Source organism: Pyrgilauda ruficollis, unplaced genomic scaffold (assembly GCF_017590135.1).
Source record: "Pyrgilauda ruficollis isolate IOZ18807 unplaced genomic scaffold, ASM1759013v1 scaffold1, whole genome shotgun sequence".
Lineage (NCBI taxonomy): Eukaryota > Metazoa > Chordata > Aves > Passeriformes > Passeridae > Pyrgilauda > Pyrgilauda ruficollis.
The window spans coordinates 18,791,530-18,810,564 of NW_024508100.1; the positions used below are offsets into that span (position 1 = coordinate 18,791,530).

Genomic DNA, 19,035 nt, shown 5'->3' on the forward strand with positions numbered 1-19,035 from the left:
TTTAAGCTGTTTTCCTCAAAAGTGTGTTTCTGAAACATTGTCTTTGAGTAGGCACTTTATTTGCTGTATGCTATTATACAAGTTCATGGTATTTTTTTGTTGTTCATTTTTTTTAAATGTGTCTATTAAAGTTCAGCTTGGAATGGGTAAGTAAAAAGTACTATGTCAAGTAGGTGTTTAAATGAGATCACTGGCTGTAGTTGGTATGTAAGAATAATGCTCCTGTTTGTTGAGGATAAATGTGACTTAAACAATTGAGCTTTGCCCTCAAACATCAGTGAGGTACCATTCCCCAAAGATTAGAAGCACATGGGCTGTTAGCAAGGGCTCATTAGCTGCCTTAATTACTTTGGCTCCTAGATGCCAAAGTACATAGTTTAACAATTTTGAATTGCATCTGGCTGGTAATGTAGAAGGTGCAATCTTGTAATGAAATGACAAAATTCTCCTCTCAAGAGTAAACAGTGATGAGCTGGTGCTGTCTACAAATCACAAAGCCAACTTGGCTGCAGCTCCCCACCTGTCAGAAATGCTAAACCTTAAGTACTGACAGCAAATTTTAATATTGTCTGGCAAGGAAAACTGACATAGCATTGCTAAAATCGAAATGATAAAGTAACATGGAGTTTTCATTATGTCTGCTTGGAGGAATGGATGGGGTCCAAACTGTGTGAACTTGTAACCAACCTCCTCTGCTGCTCAGTACAAGCCAAACACTTTCATGCTGTGGCCCCTGTGCCTCTAATAGTGGGGGAATGGTTCCAGAGGAGGGTGCATCTGCCTTGACAGCAGCAGCTCTTGTCTCTTCTTGTCCACATTCTTTGTGGAGTTGTGAGATGCATCTCTTTCTTAGCTTATTCTCCCAGCCTGTCAAAGAGGTGTACTCAGAAGCTGCCAATGCTGCTGTGGTTGGAAAGGGAACAGGATCTGCAGTTTCTCCTGGAGGAGGTTGGAGAGATGTCTGAGTGCTTATTTAGTGCCTGAGATGCTGGTGACAGCTCTGCTTCCAGTGGTGGTATCAGCTATCAGCAGTTCAGCTGTCACAGCTGTCGACCTGTGTGCTTCTAGGCCCTTCTCCCAGGAACCAGCATCAACTTGTAGGGTTTCTTTAAGAATTAGATGACAACTAGGTTATTCCAGTCCAAGGCTGCCTGTTAGCAGTTTGTTGTCTGATGCTTAACTGATTGTCAGTGGAAGTGGTAGGTTTAGTGAAACTAGGCAATATGAAATATCCTCCAGTGCTGATAGTGACAGCAGGTCATATAGCTGCTTATCTCTGTAACATCTTAGGGTAGGATTCATCACATAAGTAAAGAGATCTTAGCTCAGTAGGCCCATTGTAGGTTACAGCTCATCTTACCCAGAGGAGTGCCTGAAATAAAAGTTTGTGTGACTCTTTCACAAGGACTTCTTGTCTGTTTTGGTTGACCATGAAGGGTGTCCCATGATGCCCAAGTCAAGTGTAAGGGCATAAATTTTGATAGGTGAATTTCATTCTTTGAGTCTCGTCTTCTCTGAGAGATTAATTTTTCCAGTGTTGAAGAAGAAATTTTATTTTTTCAAAACATACCGTAGATGAGCTCACAATACGTCCAGTAAGAAACTGGATTGTAAGAAATAGGCATGTTTTATTTGAAAAAGTATCTTAACCTTGCAACATTATCTCTTATGTGTCTGGATTGGGTTTAGATCAAAAGCAATTCAAGTCAACTGCAGCTTGTTCCAGCCCTGTTGTGAAGAGATTAGAATTTCTTCCCAGTCCTGTCCCTTCAGAGGAAAATGCTTCAAGCAAGAAAGATGTGAAGAAAGCTGAAACAGAGCAGCAGAAGGAAACAGAGCTCCCTTCTACACAGGAGGTATGTACAGGCAAGAAAAAGAGGGAGTGGGGATAAAAAAAAGGAAAAAAGAAAGAGAAATATCTTACATAGAAATGCTTATTGTGCAAATTGGTAATTTTTTCCATAAAATGTCACTTCAGGAGTTCATTCAAAACATGACCCTGAAGGATGGTTTCAGCTGCCAAATCGTGTGGTCATCAGAGAGTTCCCCCTCAAAAGGAACTCCACAGTGCATGCCTATAGCATTTGAACCTGTAAACTGGTGAGACTAGAAATGAGAACTTAACCTACAAACCCCAGTCCCACCACCTGTTGGGAGGGCAGGGTATCCAGGTGCTGCAGACAGTAGAACTTATCCTCTTGGTCCTCTTGAGGTGCTGAACAAGTGCTGGTGGTGGCAGAGGTAACAAACACCTGTGACCATATTGTTCTTTCAGGTAAGTCAGATGTTGGTTAGTCGGATGGTGATAGAGGATTGACTTTGCTGTGCAGGGCAGTGAGAATGTCAGCAGGAAATAGCTACCAGTTACTTACAGGACTTCAATACTGCAACTCCCCATTGTCATTCTGGAGATAGAGGGTTCATCTTTGATAATGTTGTTTCAGAAAATAAGTAGAAAGGGTTTCAGCTGACCTTTGATTGAACCTGTTCCTTTTTAAGTGTTGTTTTCTGCTCCCAAATGTCTGAACAGGCGATTAAAGTAAAAGCCCTGGAAGAAAAGGGGAGTGTAGTGCTGCCATTTTTAAAGAAACTACCTGAAACCAGCCAAGTTACTCTGCATAACTCTAGTCTACAAGGTGAGCAAAAAGCATTTGGAAAACTCAGCCAGACAGCAGCTGAATATGGGCATGTGGTGTTCAGGGAGAGGTGCCTGATCCACGACTTGGAGGGTTTTGGAGCTAAAACAGTAATTTTCTAATTTCATTGACTGATACTGGTAGTGTGGATTCTGTGATGAAAAGGATTCTTCTGGCTATTCCTCTTAAACACAACAGCAGGAATTTGACACAGCAGAGGGAGAGCTGTATCTTGCATTTACCTGGCCTGGCAGTAAAGGCTGTATTATGTTAATGAGTGTTACATACCGCTGCTCACAGATGAAAATGACTTAGCAATTGGCTTTATCTCACAATAAAATTTTCTGGAGATAAATTCTGCACTGAGCTGCTCTTGTGGAGCTCCTCTTCGTAGATGAGCAATACACATATCTGACCACATCCTTGAATTTGACCACTGCCCAACACAAGTTCTCACAATGCCTTTTTCATTGCCTTCATAACAAAGTTTTGCTTGAGACTGATGATGTTTAGTAGTTTGATTTTATATTTCTTTTAAATAGGCATAAATGTAGGTGTTGTGGAAGAAAAAGAGAAAAATTGACTGAGGGTTTTTTTCCCCGTAAGAACTTCCTAGCTTGTTAATCTATAGGTAATATACTGATTAGCCTACCGTTTTCAAGGTTAAAACTACTGAAGGTGATCCAGTTTGAAAAAACTGAAGAGGGACTTTTTGCGAAGCCACGTAGTGATAGGATGAGGAACAAAAACTTTATCCTGAAAGAGGGTAGATTTAGATTAGATATTAGGAAGAAGTTCTTTAAGATGAGTTGCGCAGAGAAGTTGTAGGTGCCCCATCCCTGGAAGCCTTCAAAGCTAGTCTGGATGAAGCTTTGAGCAATGTGATCCAGTGGAAACTGTCCCAGTCCATGGCAGTGGGAATTGAAGCTAGATGATCTTTAAGATTCATTCCAACCCAAACCACTCTATGATTGTCTAAAAAGGAATGGAATTCTCACATGTTTTAGTGGGTAGGTGCTACCCAAGCAGACTTTGAGAACAATATCATTTTATGTTAAGCAAATCTAACCAAATAGCAAGTAAAAGGTTGTAGGTCTCTTGCCTTGTCAGTTTTCTGACTGGTGCTGAAACACTTGGCTGCTCTCTAGTGTTCACAGCATATAGAGCACTGAAAGGCTCACAAAATGCATTAAAATCTGTATCTGCAGTAGGAATGACTGCAAGCACCGTACAAAGACTCAAAAGGTGCCATGTTGCAAAAGTGTATTTAAATACACACAGTCCGTGTGATCTTCAAGTCCATTGTAAATTAATCGCCATGGACCAAAGCAACTGTAGCCAAATCCCTCCTGTGGCCAAGGTGGCTCAGGTCTGAGAGTCCGTCATCACCTTTTCACCACGCTGTTTCTTGTTTTGTCTCCGTGCCCTTACCTGCAGAGCCGCCCCGTGGGGCCATGGTTCCGCTTAGGGTCCGCAACCACTGGCGGCGCTCGCAGTTTTTCTCGCAGTCAGGTAAATGCGGCGTGGGAACAGCTCCAGCCCTTCTGCTCTCCAGCCACAGGTGTCTTCGGACACGGCGCTGGGTGAAAGCTGATCATCACGGGCACTTGTTCTACCTCTCGCTTTCGTAGAAAATATCTGTTCCTGCTGCACAGTTGACAGAGAGCTGTTGAGTTGCACATTGTTGTGATGCTCTGGTTTCAGGCACCCAAAAGAAATCCCTTGCCTATAAATACCCTTTTCTTAATTTCTTTTAATCAGTCTAATTTTCAAAGACATTTGGATAGAAATGGCAATGGTTCTCTTCATAACTGTGGCTCTTGAGTAGTGTAGTCCCATCCTTTTAGCATTGCTGTACTTTTTTCTTCCTTGCACTGAATCATGAAGGGAAAAGTAGATCAAGGTAGGTAAGATTCAGTGTCTGAACACTGCTAACATCTGTGGCCAGAAGTAGATGGCATTAGCTAGTGGTAGAGTAGAACCTGATGTTAGTTAATATTGTGCTCCTTTAAACCCAGATAAAAAGTAGTTTTGTTGGTGATGGGTATAATCTGATTTTCTGATTTATTTGCTTGCAATTAGTCCTTGCATTTGGTTGTGGGAGTAAATAGGAAACTAACATGCAGATATAATGTAGATTCATTTACAGGCTGAGGAAATTTTGCTATGTTAAATTTAATCTCTCATTGTTCTGTTTTGTTTTTTTTTTTTTTAATAGCTGATTCTGATACTGGTGATAAATCAAATGTGAGTACCTTTTTTGCATTATTGTTTGGTTTAGTGATTTGTGTTTAGCAGAAATTAATTCTTTATGCAAACTCTCTTGTGACATCCCTAAATCAGAATGAGAATTTTTTCTCATGGACACGTAAGAGGAAAAGTACAACCCAAATCAAGGCATTGTCTGAATCTGGAATTCATGCATTCTCCTCTCATCTGGAGCTAGCTATACAGTATGTGGTGGCTGGAACCACTAAAGCTCCACAGTCTCTAAATAATATGTAATTCTAAATTATCCATTGTATTTTAAATGCATATAAATGAAAGGACTTCACAATACTACTGTTTCCTCAATGAAACAAAAAAACCCAACACACCACAAATTCTACTCTGAAGTACATAGTATTTCACATTCTGTTTGTCATATAGAAATAGACATCATCTCTTCCTATGATATTCAAATACTACTTGTAGTGGAAAGGGTTATGGCAGGAAGTATCTAAAGTTGCCCTTGATTATAAAGATTTTAAACATACCATGTGATAGGATCCTTAGTGAAGCCTGAGGATTTATTTTATCATGGATAAAAATTCAAAGCAAGGATATAGGTTTTTGTGCTGGCAGACATAAAATGAGAGAATATTTTTTGCAACCTAAAATTGCTTTTCATGTTGTAAAGAAGATTACAGAGAAGCAAAATACGTATGTTCTTTAAATTTGAGTCCCTGGAGGTGACTCTGTTCAGTAATGCTTAGAGCTTTCTTTAAGACCTTTCCCCCCCTCCCTTCACCTGAAGTTTCCCAAGACTTTCTTTGCAAACCAAATAATTCTTTTATCATGTGGCTACAAATGGGCAATCCCAAGTGTCAGTGAAGGTAAGAATATTGTTTGCTAACTGAGAGAACCCATATCTAGTTCCCAGTTTCCCATTGTAAAGTCATTGGCATGACTTAATCAGGCCCAGTGCAGTTTTCTCTGGTAGCCATGTGAAGTGTGGTGTCACAGTCTAATAGCTTGGTTTTCCTTCATGTAAGCGGTTCAATTTTTGGTCCTGGGATCCAGAAGAAGAGCGAAAGCGCCAGGAAAGGTGGCAGCATGAGCAAGAACGCTTGCTTCAGGTAGGGAAGAAACTGTATGTCTTCCACTGTGTGGTTCAGCTGTTGAATTGTTCCTTTGGACAAAAGTTGAGCATTTTGTGTCATGTTTTCCACATCCTCTGTGGATGCTTGAGCAAATTCTGTGGCAGTTGAGTGATAAATGAGAACCACACACGTTTTGTGTGGTTTAGGCACTCTCATGTCTCTCTTCCCCACTCCATGGAAAGACCAAAAGGACTTAATCCTGCAATCCAGTGCAGAGTTAAACGGAATGTGTTGGTCCTCAATTATATTTAAATTATGCTGAGTATAGACTGCAAAACTCTTAATTATTTGGAGCCTCTTTGACAAATTTGCTAGCCTGGATGCCTCTTTTTTAACTCTTCTTTAAAATTATGGTCTTAATAGCTTTTCATAGGATTCTGCTTTGTTCACAGGTTCTTCTTGGAAAATACCAAGCTAAACTTGGACATGAAAGGACTTGGGTTTGAGGGGGTTTTGTAAGAGAGGGAAATACCTTCAAGACAACCATTAGTTTTGCCTAATGGTACGGTGAACTCTGAAAGTTCTAGATTTGTGTCCTAGTTGGAAGAAATGCAGTAGACATGAGAACCTGGATCTCCCAGTCAGTCAGGAGTGTCTTTTGAAACTGTGACTAGCTTTGATCCCAAAAAAATCACATCTTTGTTCCATGTAACAGAAAAGCAAACAAGGATGTCCAAGGATGGAGAATAATAAAATCTTTTAATCCTTTAAGAAGGACTTGTGTATCTCTATGCTTTCTTGAGATCATCTAATTTTGCACCTCTTAAAACAGTGTAAAATTCTCATAATAATTTTTCTGGCATATGGGGGTGTTCTCTCAATAGTAAATGCTTATTTTCTGTAATAGGCAGATGTGGTTACTAGTCTGAACAGATGCTGGAACTGGTGTAAGAGGGAAATGGAAGTCACCATTCCTCTCCATATTCAAACCAGCTCTGGCAAACAATTTTAAACACCTCTTTGAGATCATTTTTTGTGCAAAACTCTGTGAAAACCATTCTTAAGAAATCATCCCTTCAAGGGAGAAAATAATCTATTTGGCTAATTATAATCTTACTCTCTTCAAAGCTTTGCACACTATATATCTCATAAACTTGCATAGTTATTCATCATTCATTAAATTGTATTGGCATATCTCTTAAATTAGTCCCAGTATCTGCAAAACCTGCTTATTTATATGCTACTTTGCTGAAGTTTTTAATGTACAACCATTGTCTCAGTGTTTCAGGCTCTGTGAAATATTTTTGAAACTTAATACAATAAGATACACAAGAAATTATTAATATTTTTGAGTATAAACTTCATTTCTGAACAAAGATTTTAAAAATTCTACGAAATTAAACTACTTCTAATGTGTCAAAAATTCCTTGAAGTTTGAAGGTGTTAAATGTAAGTCCTAGGAAAAAATGGGCAAAGTGGAAAAGAAGCGCTTTTTTTTGACACCCGTGGATGTTTCCAATTTTTATCCTTTTATTTAATCCTATTTCTGATTAAATCACTCTTAGCAAATTCATTTTTGCTGTGGAGGTACTACAGAATTTACTCTTAATATTGAATGCTCTGAATTTATCTACATTTGTGTCCATGTACAGGAGAAGTATCAGAAGGAGCAGTACAAGCTGAAAGAGGAATGGGAAAAGGCCCAGAGAGAAGTTGAAGAGGAGGAGCGTAGATACTATGAGGAGGTATAAGGCTCAAAGGAGGAGGTTGTTTTGGGGGGCTTTTTTTTGTATTTAAATGCACCCACTTTGGGTGCAAAAACAACACCAAAAATCATCCCATACCAAGATTAATTAATGAAAATCCTCTTCAAGGCTAAATTCTGAGGACTGTTTCTCTTAAACACTGCCATAGATGTTGAGGAAGAATATTTAAATATTTGGACATGTATCCTCAGCACCTCCGCATAGGTGGAGGTGTCTAGTTGCTGTGCAAGTCTGGGTGAGTCAGTACAGCTGTGTCTGGGCACGCCCAGACTTCCCTGCAGGGGCAGAGCCCTGTGTATTTTGGCATATACTTGGTGCCTAGACTTGGTGAAACTCCAGGTGAAATTGTTGTCTTGTCTTGGGTTTGATCATAGAGGAATTTTGAAACTGGCCTTAAAAAAAAAATCCACAGGAGATGTTAAAGCTTGCAGTTGTGGAATATTAACAATCTAGAAGATAGTGGTTTTCTTCTGTTGTATGTGGGTCATTATTAAAGGAAACTGGAAAATGTTTATAAGTTTGTATATGCATTATGTAAATGCATGGTTTCTCATCTGTGCTTGAGGGACATACTTGTGGTCTAAACAAGAATTTTTTTCAACTTTCAGAATAAGTTTCTCATGTACCAAGGGTAATTTCATACTTTCATATTAAACTTAATATACTTGTGCTCGGCTAAACAATAGTTCCATGCAAGTGAAATATTCTTTCCTGGTTTGGAAATTCCATCTCAATGGTAAAAGGAATGGAAGTACAAAACCTTGAAGCAAATTAAAAATTGAGGTGTTACCATTTTTCTTGGTACCACAAGTCCTTATCTAGCCATCTAAATTTGGCATATAGACAAATCTTATTTTTCTTATGTTTCATAAGCTCACTGTTTACATTCTGTATATTTAACCCCCACTCTCTCCTGATCCTCTTTATTCAGGAACGAAAGATAATTGAGGATACTGTAGTTCCATTCATTGTTTCTTCAAACTCTGCTGAGCTCCTCTCCTCTTCTTCCTCCACCACTGAAGGAAACAAGACAGTGGTGAGTTTCTCATGGAGTAGTAAGGCACTGAAGAGTAAGCCATCTTTAGTGCAATGTTTAATCCTTTGCTAAAGGCTGTCAAAGTCCAGGAGCTGTAAGGGTAAGGGTATTCCCTGGGTCCCATCTCTAACTGGTGATGCCTCAGAGTGCTGTAATGTACAGATTTTCACTGAATAGCTGTATTCCCAAGGAAACTGCTACCATCCCATTTTTACCTAGAGCAGAGAATGATACTTTGTCTGCAACTGCTCTGTTCCTTAACCAGTGCTGTGAAATGTTAATTTTCTTCAAAAGCCAACAAAATCTTAAGTGGTTTGCCTGAATACAAAACCTTGAGTGTAAAATAGTGCTTTTTATATATATCTCAGATAAGACTGAATCCTACCTCCCCAGTTTTCCTTCTTTTCTCTACCATCATCCCTCCTAGAAGGCAGCAAAACAAACAGAGGAATGTTTAGTCTCTCTGTTTGTCTGGCTTTTTTTTTCACTCATGCAGCAAAAAATGTTTAATTCAATGCATCTAGCATCTGATTAAGTTAGTGTTTGCAGAGATCAGGGAATGACACCCCAGGTTAGATCACAGTCAAGTAAATGTGGGATTCACAGATGTAATTTTCTTTTGCCTAAGGCACCTGCACCCAGTCATCTGCCTTTTTCCACTGAACTTCAGGATTAGGAGTACTTGTATCAGTTGATTCTCCTCTCACTCTTCCTGCCCCCCTGTTCTCACTCATCCCTGTGCAAAGGCATCAGCCATGGCCAATTTTCCACATGGCTGTATAGCAGTAACTTTCTTGCTGGAGCTGCTTATGCCACAGTCAGGACACTGCCTGCACCCAGAAGCAAAGGATCTCATGCCATTGCTTCTTCAAGCTCCACAAGTGAGGTATGAACCACTCCTGTACCACTTTGGAAGTAGTACTGGCATTGCCCTTTGAGTATGCCCAGTGCATGTGAGTAATGCTTTGCTCCTAGGCAGTGACAGCAAGCTGAGGTCATTCACAAAGTCCTCACAAGTCCAGTGGGAGACTGTCTAGACTCTCAAAATAATTCAAGGATTTCTGCCAAAGATTACATAATGGGAAGTTTTAATTTGCCATCCTTAGCACCATAATTGGTACCTAACTTATTTCATGCTCAGCTTAGTCCAACCAGTTGTTGTTTCAGCTAAAATCTTAATTAGATCCAAAGTTAGCCTTACCAGGGTCAAATGGTTCTACTGTATAAATGTGAGGTGTTCTTTTTGACTATAAGGTGTGTCAACACATTGTATCTAGGGGCAACCTGTACTTTTCCCATGTTTGTACCAATGCCAAATTCAAAGGGAGATCCTTGTTCCTTCTTCATCTGTCTTCTAGAGCTCAATTGATTCAAACAGCTGTCCAGGGGAAGGCAAGCAAAAAGAAATTACAAAGCAGAAAAAGCTGCTCTGGGAGCAGGACAGTATGTCATCTCTGAAAAGCAAGGAAAGTGAACTCTGGCAAGAAAAGAGGAGGTATGTATTAACCCTAAGCATTTCACAGCCCTGTGGAGCTTTGTGTTCTATTGGCTTCTGGGATATCACACGTGCCCACAATTGATGCTGGAGCATCAGCACTTGGTGGCCTTGATACAATATATCCTGACCAGGATTCACTGGCCCCACACACAGATGCATGTGTGGCAGTGCACAGTGCTAGTTGTGCATATCAGAAGTCTTGCCTTTTCCTTGTATGGCTTTGCAAAGAGGCTGTCACAGCAACCAGATCAGACCTTAGACAGGTCAGACATCTGTGTACGTCACTGCGCTGTGTCTTGTTCACATTTCACAAGACATCTGAAGGACTAAAGGAGAGTAGCTGTTTTCACTCAGAACCTGTGTGAAATTGCCTGGCTGTCTCAGAAATGCCATACCCAATCTTGCCAGGTGGTGTTTGAAGTCCTGGACTTTGCTCAACTGCTAATTAACAGGTTTCACAAAAGAGAAGAAGCATCTGATGATGCTGAGCAGTGTATAGAGAACATGGATTAAAGCTTTTTTTCTGTCAAAGAAGCCCTTTTCTACAAATCCAAAATGATCTTCAGCACATCTAAGTGGCAGTTTGAGGTAAGCAGAAAGGCTTCGACTCTTTGGAGACAAACTTGTTAATTCATCAAAGTTTTTTCATTGCTTTGTCATTGCAAAATTGACACAATAACAAAAATCTTTGTAAAAAATAGACTGATATTCAAAAGTCTGATTTAGCCATTATGTTCTAGGTGACATTTCTCCTGGCTTTATTTATACAATGTGACTTATTTTTATTGGCAGTGGAAATAAAGTGCTCTCAGGATACCCAGCGACTGGTATCCTGAAAGGAGGAAGTGAGCAGGAGCACCACATGCCGGTGATGGAGCGCGGCTCACCTGCCAGACTGAACCTGCCGCTGGCTCAGGATGACAGTAAGACTCTTCCTGTGCATACGTTCTTCTGCAGATAGAAATCAGGCAGGAGCCTAACTCAAACAATTTTGGACAGTATGCATATATCTTCAAAACTGGAATGTCTCAGAATAAAAATTTATTTTATGTTAGCAAAGATAAATATGTTAAGGTGAAACTCCTCTTGTTTTCATCAGAGATGACAGTTTCTGCAGCAGATATCTCATTTGTGGGCCTGCATGTTCACATTAGCAATTAAAAGGGTTATCTTCCATCTTTTACATAATCTTACATACATATAGGATTTATCTTGATACAAAGAGCATATTTCCAACACTTATTTTGTGTTTTTATAGCTAATTAGATTCTTCATGTCTATTTCAGTCCAGTCAAAATCACGACATGTGATATGTAACCTTTTCAAATCAAGCCTAAAGCGACATCTGCCTCAATTTTGTCATTAGCAATGTCTAATGACATTTAGAGTTAATTTATTTTTTTTAGCTCCCATAAGTATTGATGTTTTTGAAGGAAAGAATTTCCCCAAAGCATTGCTGTCATGAGGGTCCCCCTAAAAAAAAGGGCAAATTCATGAATTTAGCATCATTATCTATCTAATACAAGTGATCAGTGGAAAGTAAATAAGTAGAACTAAAGACAGAAAGTGAATGTAAATTCTGAAATCAAGTTTTAGATTTTTGTTTTCAGTTCAGCATAAAAAATCATTATTCTAAAAAATTAAGTGTCTGTGGATGGAAAGGTTTTCAATGTTATTACTTGCTCCAAATGCAAATTCAGTCTATTAAACTTAGTAGTTTGTTTTCTTTGTCTCAGTTTTATTGTATTCCTAGTGCTTTGATAAAAGTTGCACAAAGAAAGAAAGAAAGCAGAATGTATATTATCCAGCAATGCAGCCTTGGGGATTTGTAGTAGCAATTAAGCAAATGTAACAGGTTTGCAATTTAAAACTACGTCTGCTAATAACCCTGCTTCAGGGTTTTCCTAGGTTCTTTTCAACAATTTGGTCCTCTGCAAGTATTCTGACAGCTCCTTTCTTTCCTCTTAAAGCATCCCATCCTTGCTCCCTCCTTAAGCCCTTAAATAATCAAGTGTGTGGATTTATTGTCTTGATATCAAAATAGGTAGCAGGCCTTTCATAGGCCCCAGCAAAGTTTTCATTCTCTAAACCAGATGGTTTGCACATGGCAGGGTAAGGCTTCTCTCCAGCTGTGAGCCACAAAATTCACCCTGCAGGGTCCAGGTAATGCTCTGTTTCTCAAAGACAGGATGGCTGGCTGCCTGGGTGTCTCACAGGTTGTTGCTTTTTGCTGTGAGGCTGTTGCTGTCACTGAGCCATCTGAAGCACAGAAGAAAATTACAAAGGAATTACTGTTCATCAGGTTTATGGAGAGCAGTGGCTATACCACCATCCCCTTAACTCTTGCTAATGAGAAGTTTGGATTCTCCAGCACCATAGATGTTTCCCTGTCTCTGGTTCTTTCTTCATTACGACAGTACAGTATTTTCCCAAGTGTTGTTTGTGGATGGCTGTTTGACCTTGCCCTTTCCCCCTTCAGAAACATGTTCAGCAGCAGGGTAGATCATGTGTATGTGAAGGTAATGCTAAGGAATGGTGTTCCATAAAGGTCTCCTGATGTAGCATAGCATGATGTCTCTGACTTTGTGGGGGTTTCTGAGAAGTTTGTTTTAAGGAACAGCACATCTCTCTCCTCCAGCACCATAGAAGTTTCCGTGTCTTTAGTTCTTCCTTCATTACGACAGTACAGTATTTTCCCAAGTGTTGTTTGTGGATGGCTGTTTGACCTTGCCCTTTCCCCCTTCAGAAACATGTTCAGCAGCAGGGTAGATCATGTGTATGTGAGGGTAATGCTAAGGAATGCTGTTCCATAGTAGTCTCCTGATGTAGCAAAACCTGTCTCTAACTTTGTAGGGGTTTCTGAGAAGTTTGTTTTAAGGAACAGTACATCTCTCTCCTTTGTTGTGTGCCCACAATCCATGATGGTTTATAAATACTGACAAAAGCATTTTGCCTCAAATACTGAGTTTTCCCCACCTCTGGCTGTAGATGTCTCCTGGAATCAGCAGTTGCTGACAAAGCGATCTCCACAGTGCGCAGAGGACGTTCGACAGAGGCCGTTCCTGGGCCAGACTGTGGGACAGCAACCAAGCTCTGCAGGGGAAGCAAGGAGGTGAGAACATAAAGGTTATTGAAGAGATTGAAAGGTCCTACTTGCTCTGTTCTGCCTTATGCTCCTGCTCAGCATCCTTTATTGGTTGGGTTTGATGAGTCCTGCAGTGTGAAGACACCTTTCATGTCTGGCTTTCCCACAGAGACTGCTAATATTTATCTACTTGATTTCTCATTACAGGCACCACAGTTACTAATTTCAAGAGGGAGCACACCCCCTGCATGCCTCCCTCTTCTTTCTCTGTAGCTCTTTCAGCACATATCTGCATAACTTTTCATGTGCTTAATGTGTTTGAATTGCCTGAGATGAACATTTATAGCTAATAAGCAGCTAAATATGAGGGTGGGAATGTCAGGATATATATGCCTCTGGTATCCAAGAGCTTCATTCTCCATCTTCCAAACACATACTGATTGCTACTTTTCTAGTCCTTTAAAGACTATACCTTTTAAAAGAAGATACGTATAGAGTAGTATTTGCCCTCTGCTGTAAATTTTGGTGAGATCTTTTTCTTTGCTGCTTTGCCTGTGCTTTTTGAGTAAGCCTTACTGAATGGTAACACCAGTTATTTTGGTAAATAAGAAATATGTTTGCCTGGTATTTACAAAAAGAAGCTCTGCAATGAGAAAGGAACATCTGTTTTCATTAGCGTATACATGAGCACAGTCTTCTGCAGAACCTGTTACCTTTATTAAGGTTGTATCTAGTCAAAACTAATGTAGATTGAGGTTTGATTACCTCTTCCTCATTATAAACTGCTTGTGTGTATGTTTGAGAAAATTGTTATTTAATCTGTGAACCATTTTAAGCAGTTACGGTTTGGATCAGTCCTATGATTTCTGACAACGAAAACCATGGTTTGGATCACCAAGCTCTTTCAGAGTAGCATAGATACAAAATAACCATTAACCAAATAAGCTACCTTTCCATGTGGGTAGCTTCCTTTTTGCTCAGTAAAGGGCCAACAGAGAGTGTAGTGTGGTGTGACGTGACTTGACTTAACCCTCCTTCATCATGGTGGGAGCTCTGGTGGGTTGGTGGGGTGGGCAGGAGTCTCCACATGGCTGATTACCGTGTGAGTTACCTGATTGCACAGCAGCAAGCAGACTAAGACTCAGAACCAAAAATCCTGAAATTCACTAACTGGAATTTCTCCACACAAAACCTGTTTTTATTTGCTCTTCAGCTGTAGTAATGCATCTTCTCTGCTGTATTTTAGGGCAGGCTATCATGAGAATTTCCGATCTGGGCCATCATCTCCCTGCTCTCCTGCTGCTCTCAGTCAGTCACCCAACAGGTACTAAAGGTCAATAAGGAATTTTGCAGACCAAACACATCTTGTAGTTGTCAGAGTGAAAATCACATTAGTATTATGTGGTGCACTATTAAGTCTGCTAAATGTTGCAATTCCTAGCTGTCCATGGGATAAACATGTAGCTCCCTGTCCCATGTTTTTTGCCATCTTCAGTGGTGCTACATTTTCAAATAACACAGTTCAGAAAGCAGCTCTAGAACTCTGCTTGATCACTGAAGTTTCAATAAAAATGAAATGGGACAGTACAAACCTCAGTCAAAGTGTGAACTCAGAACACTTAAGCCAAAGAATGTCTTCATTATGAATAGTCACATGCTCAGGAGTAAGATGTGTTCTAGACATTGGCACTTGCTGATTTAAAAATAATTTTTTCCTTTCATTTCCAAACTAGAAACCTATTTTGCTTTTTTTCTGATTTTGTTTGTCCACGATCATGCTAATCTCCTAGAGATTTCAGTCTCTCGAGCAATCTGTACATTTTTCAGTGAGTTATGTGTACCAACTCTAAATAAATGTAGCCTGATTAAATCACTGATGATTTGGGATATATTAAAATCAGTTTGCTTATTATATAGGGTAAATTAATACAACACAGAACACAGCAAGTTTCTTTCTTTTTAAATTGCATTGTTCTTCACTTTTCAGAGCAAAGCCCTCTGATATCACTTGCATTGATGTGAAACTATTGGGAATTTTATACAATATAAAATGTATTTTGTTTTTCTAACCGTAGCTGCAGTTTTGGTGGAATTGTAGATCATTTCCCTGCTACAGGTCACTAGTTGTGATAGCTACTTCACATTATTAAGTAGCTATATTCTGATCTGAGAATCTTTTGCATGATCTTTTCCTGAAATAAATCTTAGTTTTGTAAACAATAGATGGGATTTAATTCATTTTTTCACTAAAACATTAGAAAACTCTTAAAAATTTCCTGAGACCCAAGACTTTAATTTGCCCTTGTAGTAACTCTAATAGTGGAGAAGAAGTTAAAAACAAAAGTGAACTCAGGAATAACATAGAAGCAGAAGGGTTAAGCCTGTAGGAGGGGAGAAAAAAAATACGAAGCAAAGTTATTCGAAAAGGAATAATAATAATGAAGCAACAAGAGGGTCATATGTCTGTGCTCCTGTGTACCTGGTGGGCTCAATAATTGGAAGGAAGGACAATTTTCTAATTGTGATGAGTTTTTCTGCTGTTTCTGTCTCTCTTTCTCTGTCTCTCTTTTTTTTTTTTCCCCTAAATGGCTCTTTTGTCGTGCTGCAGTTCAGGTCTTTCTCTGTTGGTGGCTTATTATGTTGCTGCATCAAAACCTTATAGCAAGAGATTGTAAATTTGTTTATCTGAGTAGGATTTCATCAAACTGTCTTTTCAAAACTAATGAAGTATCACAGAGTTTTTCTCCTGGTTTCAGCCCTGGCTGAAAAAAGCATGGATGACACAGAACGACAGGGGATCCCTTTTGATCTCAGGTTCATCTCACTAGGCCAAGCATCAGTTCTGGCAGGCTGCCAAGTGGGAGAGACGTGAAGAGCGTGAGACCCATAAAGTGGGCACCTGTACTGCTATTAAAACCATTATGAGAAAGGGCACCAGTTGTTCCTGGGGCTCTGAACCTTCACCCACCTGTCATCCAACAGCAGATTTAGGAGAGATGTCTAGACAGTCCTTCAGGACTGCTGAAGGTGCAAGTTGAAGTATTTTCTGCATTGCAGGTGGAGATCCAATTTCAGGTTTTCTCTGTCTAGTTATAATCTTAAGTGGCTGCAGCAGCACAGACTGAAATGAGTCAGCCAGTGCCTGGTCTGTGCTACTGTAGTTATGCTGTCACTATTGGCTTCACCAGCTTGATTGGGTGCAAGAATAGCATCCCTGTTTTCTGACTTGCAGTGAGCAAGTCCATTTGTAAACAAACTGAAAAAATTTCCAGGCTGAGAGTCTGACTCAGGTAATTTGTGTGAATTGCTGTGGCACTGACTAGGTCTAAATAACCTTTACTGTAAGGGTGGTGAGGCACTGAGGCAGATTGCCAGATAGACTGTGGACTCCCCATCCCTAAAGGTGTTAAAGGCCAGTTTGGATGGGGCTCTAAATAACCTGGTCTAGTGGAAGGTTCTCTGACTTTGGCTGGGGGTTGGAACTACATAATCTTTAAGGTCCCTTCCAATCCTAACGATTCTGTGATTCTGTGAATCCACAGGCATGGTTCCCTGTCACCCAGGCCTCTGTTAAGAGGCTTGCATCTCCCTTGATCTAGCACAGCAGACTGGCAGTGAAATGTGTCCGAGCTGCTGTGCATTGAAGCATTTTAAGCCCTTTCTTGCTTATCTGGAAGGCAGATGTGCAGGTGGATTCAGTAACATGGCTGAAGGGTCAATGTGTACTTATATAAACTCCTCCAGTGCTCCTTCTTCCCATTCTGTCCCTCTTGATAAACCTATCTAAATATTTGGCTTCATTTTATCATCAGTTGCAGCGTTCTCACAGCCATGTTTGCCTCCTAGGTCTGTCAGCGGGAAGAAGCTTTGTTCTACCTGTGGTCTCCCTCTTGGAAAAGGAGCTGCCATGATTATTGAAACACTCGGTCTTTATTTCCATATTCAGTGCTTCAGGGTATGGTTCTTGCTTTATTAAGAAAAACCTCAAGTCATGCACAGTGCAAGTAGAGAGTAGAAGTGAAACTGAACCTGAGAGGATCGGGGGATTTACATGACTGTTATGTCTGAGCATGTTTGTGAAGAAGTGGATGTAACACAACTAATGTGTTATTTTGTAGTCAGACACATTAACTTGACTAAAACCTGCGATCATGCAAGCAAACTTAGCTTCTGTACTTACAAGGGGGAAGCATCATATAATTTCTCTATTGTGCTCATTGTTTTTTAAATGTAACATTATTTACTTTGTGAGTTTTTTAGCTGTTTTTTCTTTTTTCCTTCCAAAAGCATGATCAGTCCCAAAGCCATCTTTGATTTGCCCCATAGTTGGAAAGCTGTCACTGTGGAATGAATGGTGTATTCTGGCTTCTACCAGATATATTTCTTGACTGTTCTTGAGTGTTTCAGTTTGGAAATAATCTGAAGTGTTTTATAGAGAAATCAGAAAGTATCTGTTTCCATTATCTCTGGCTCAATTGATATTAGACATTTGTGAAGACTTTCTTGATTTTAGACATTTACCCAGACTAAATCTCTGGCCTCTTTAAACTTTATCCATTACAACTGACCTGTCTCCAGAATGCAGCCTCAAAGTCAGATGTCCCATACAAGAATTAGTCTTCACTTCTGTGTAAGCAGAGGCTGCTGAAATCCAGTCCTAAACACTTCTGAATATATAAAAACCCTCTTACTGGTTTGCAGTGTTCCCCAGGAGTATGGGCTGGGTTCTAGGCAGGTATTTTTCTCACCGTTCCAAGAGCTACTTAAACAATAGTAAAAGTTTGGGAAGAGTTGTGACAAATAGTAGGGCATGGTCTCTCTTACTTTCTCTGTTCTTCAACTGACAGTGTGGCGTTTGCAAGGGCCAGCTGGGAGATGCAGCGAGTGGCACGGATGTCAGGATTAGAAATGGTCTTCTTAACTGCAACGATTGTTATATCCGATCCCGAAGTAAGTACCAAATTCTGGCACCTCTGACAATCCTGTGGCCATGATTTTAACTGGCAGCTCTGTCCCGTTCTGACACTCACGTGTAGCTTTGCCATGGGAAAAGGAGTCTTCCCACACCATTTTAATGATTTTCTCATATCAGAAAAGATTTCCAAACCCATTAAATTTTCCCAGAGGATCTCTGCTGAGCACCATTAGACTAAAGGCTGTTTCTGTGCATAAACTCCTATACTATGCACACTCATTGCATGACCCGGAGGCTTGGATCTTTCATATCACATGACACAATGCAAATAATTCTACCCGATCTAGGACCCTGGGCCATGTTTGGAGAAGTTCCCATTTTTTAAATCTCTAGGCCTTCCTTTTGTAGACAAAATGGTCATGTAAAATATTAAGAACATTCTGTAACTCGTAGTGAATCCTTGTGGTGGTATCCCCAGATACAAGCTAAATAGTGTTGTTTGCCGTAAATTTTGAATAATGAGCCAGACAATTGCATGTCAGAAAGAAAACTTTGTGATTTTTCTGCCTTAGAGCAGGTCGCCTAAATGTCTTTCCAAGTCCTGGTTTTCTGTGACTGATACCAAATTACTAGAATATTTTGGCTTTGCTCCAGTGTCACCAGTGGTGGTCAGTGCTCATGCTAGTCTCCACCTTGTGGAAACAGTGAGATGCAAAACAATAGGAGTAATTGTTGTCTTCCTGTTAAATATTATTTGGTATATTCACTGCCTACAGTTCCAACTGATAAGTGGACAT

At 40.0% G+C, this 19,035-nt stretch overlaps 1 protein-coding gene across 5 annotated transcripts in view; it reads left to right on the forward strand.

Annotated features, from left to right (window-relative positions):
- Nucleotides 1–19,035, forward strand: part of LIMCH1 (LIM and calponin homology domains 1) — a 175,253-nt gene that overhangs the window by 151,398 nt on the left and 4,820 nt on the right. For all 5 annotated transcript variants that reach the window (XM_041462275.1, XM_041470573.1, XM_041478898.1 and 2 more), the window contains 12 exons: nt 1,690–1,856; nt 2,531–2,636; nt 4,855–4,883; nt 5,891–5,974; nt 7,591–7,683; nt 8,636–8,740; nt 10,099–10,235; nt 11,031–11,161; nt 13,227–13,350; nt 14,570–14,647; nt 17,170–17,278; nt 18,171–18,273. In XM_041462275.1, coding sequence (XP_041318209.1) covers nt 1,690–1,856; nt 2,531–2,636; nt 4,855–4,883; nt 5,891–5,974; nt 7,591–7,683; nt 8,636–8,740; nt 10,099–10,235; nt 11,031–11,161; nt 13,227–13,350; nt 14,570–14,647; nt 17,170–17,278; nt 18,171–18,273 — 1,266 coding nt within the window. The remainder of the gene's footprint in view (nt 1–1,689; nt 1,857–2,530; nt 2,637–4,854; nt 4,884–5,890; nt 5,975–7,590; nt 7,684–8,635; nt 8,741–10,098; nt 10,236–11,030; nt 11,162–13,226; nt 13,351–14,569; nt 14,648–17,169; nt 17,279–18,170; nt 18,274–19,035) is intronic.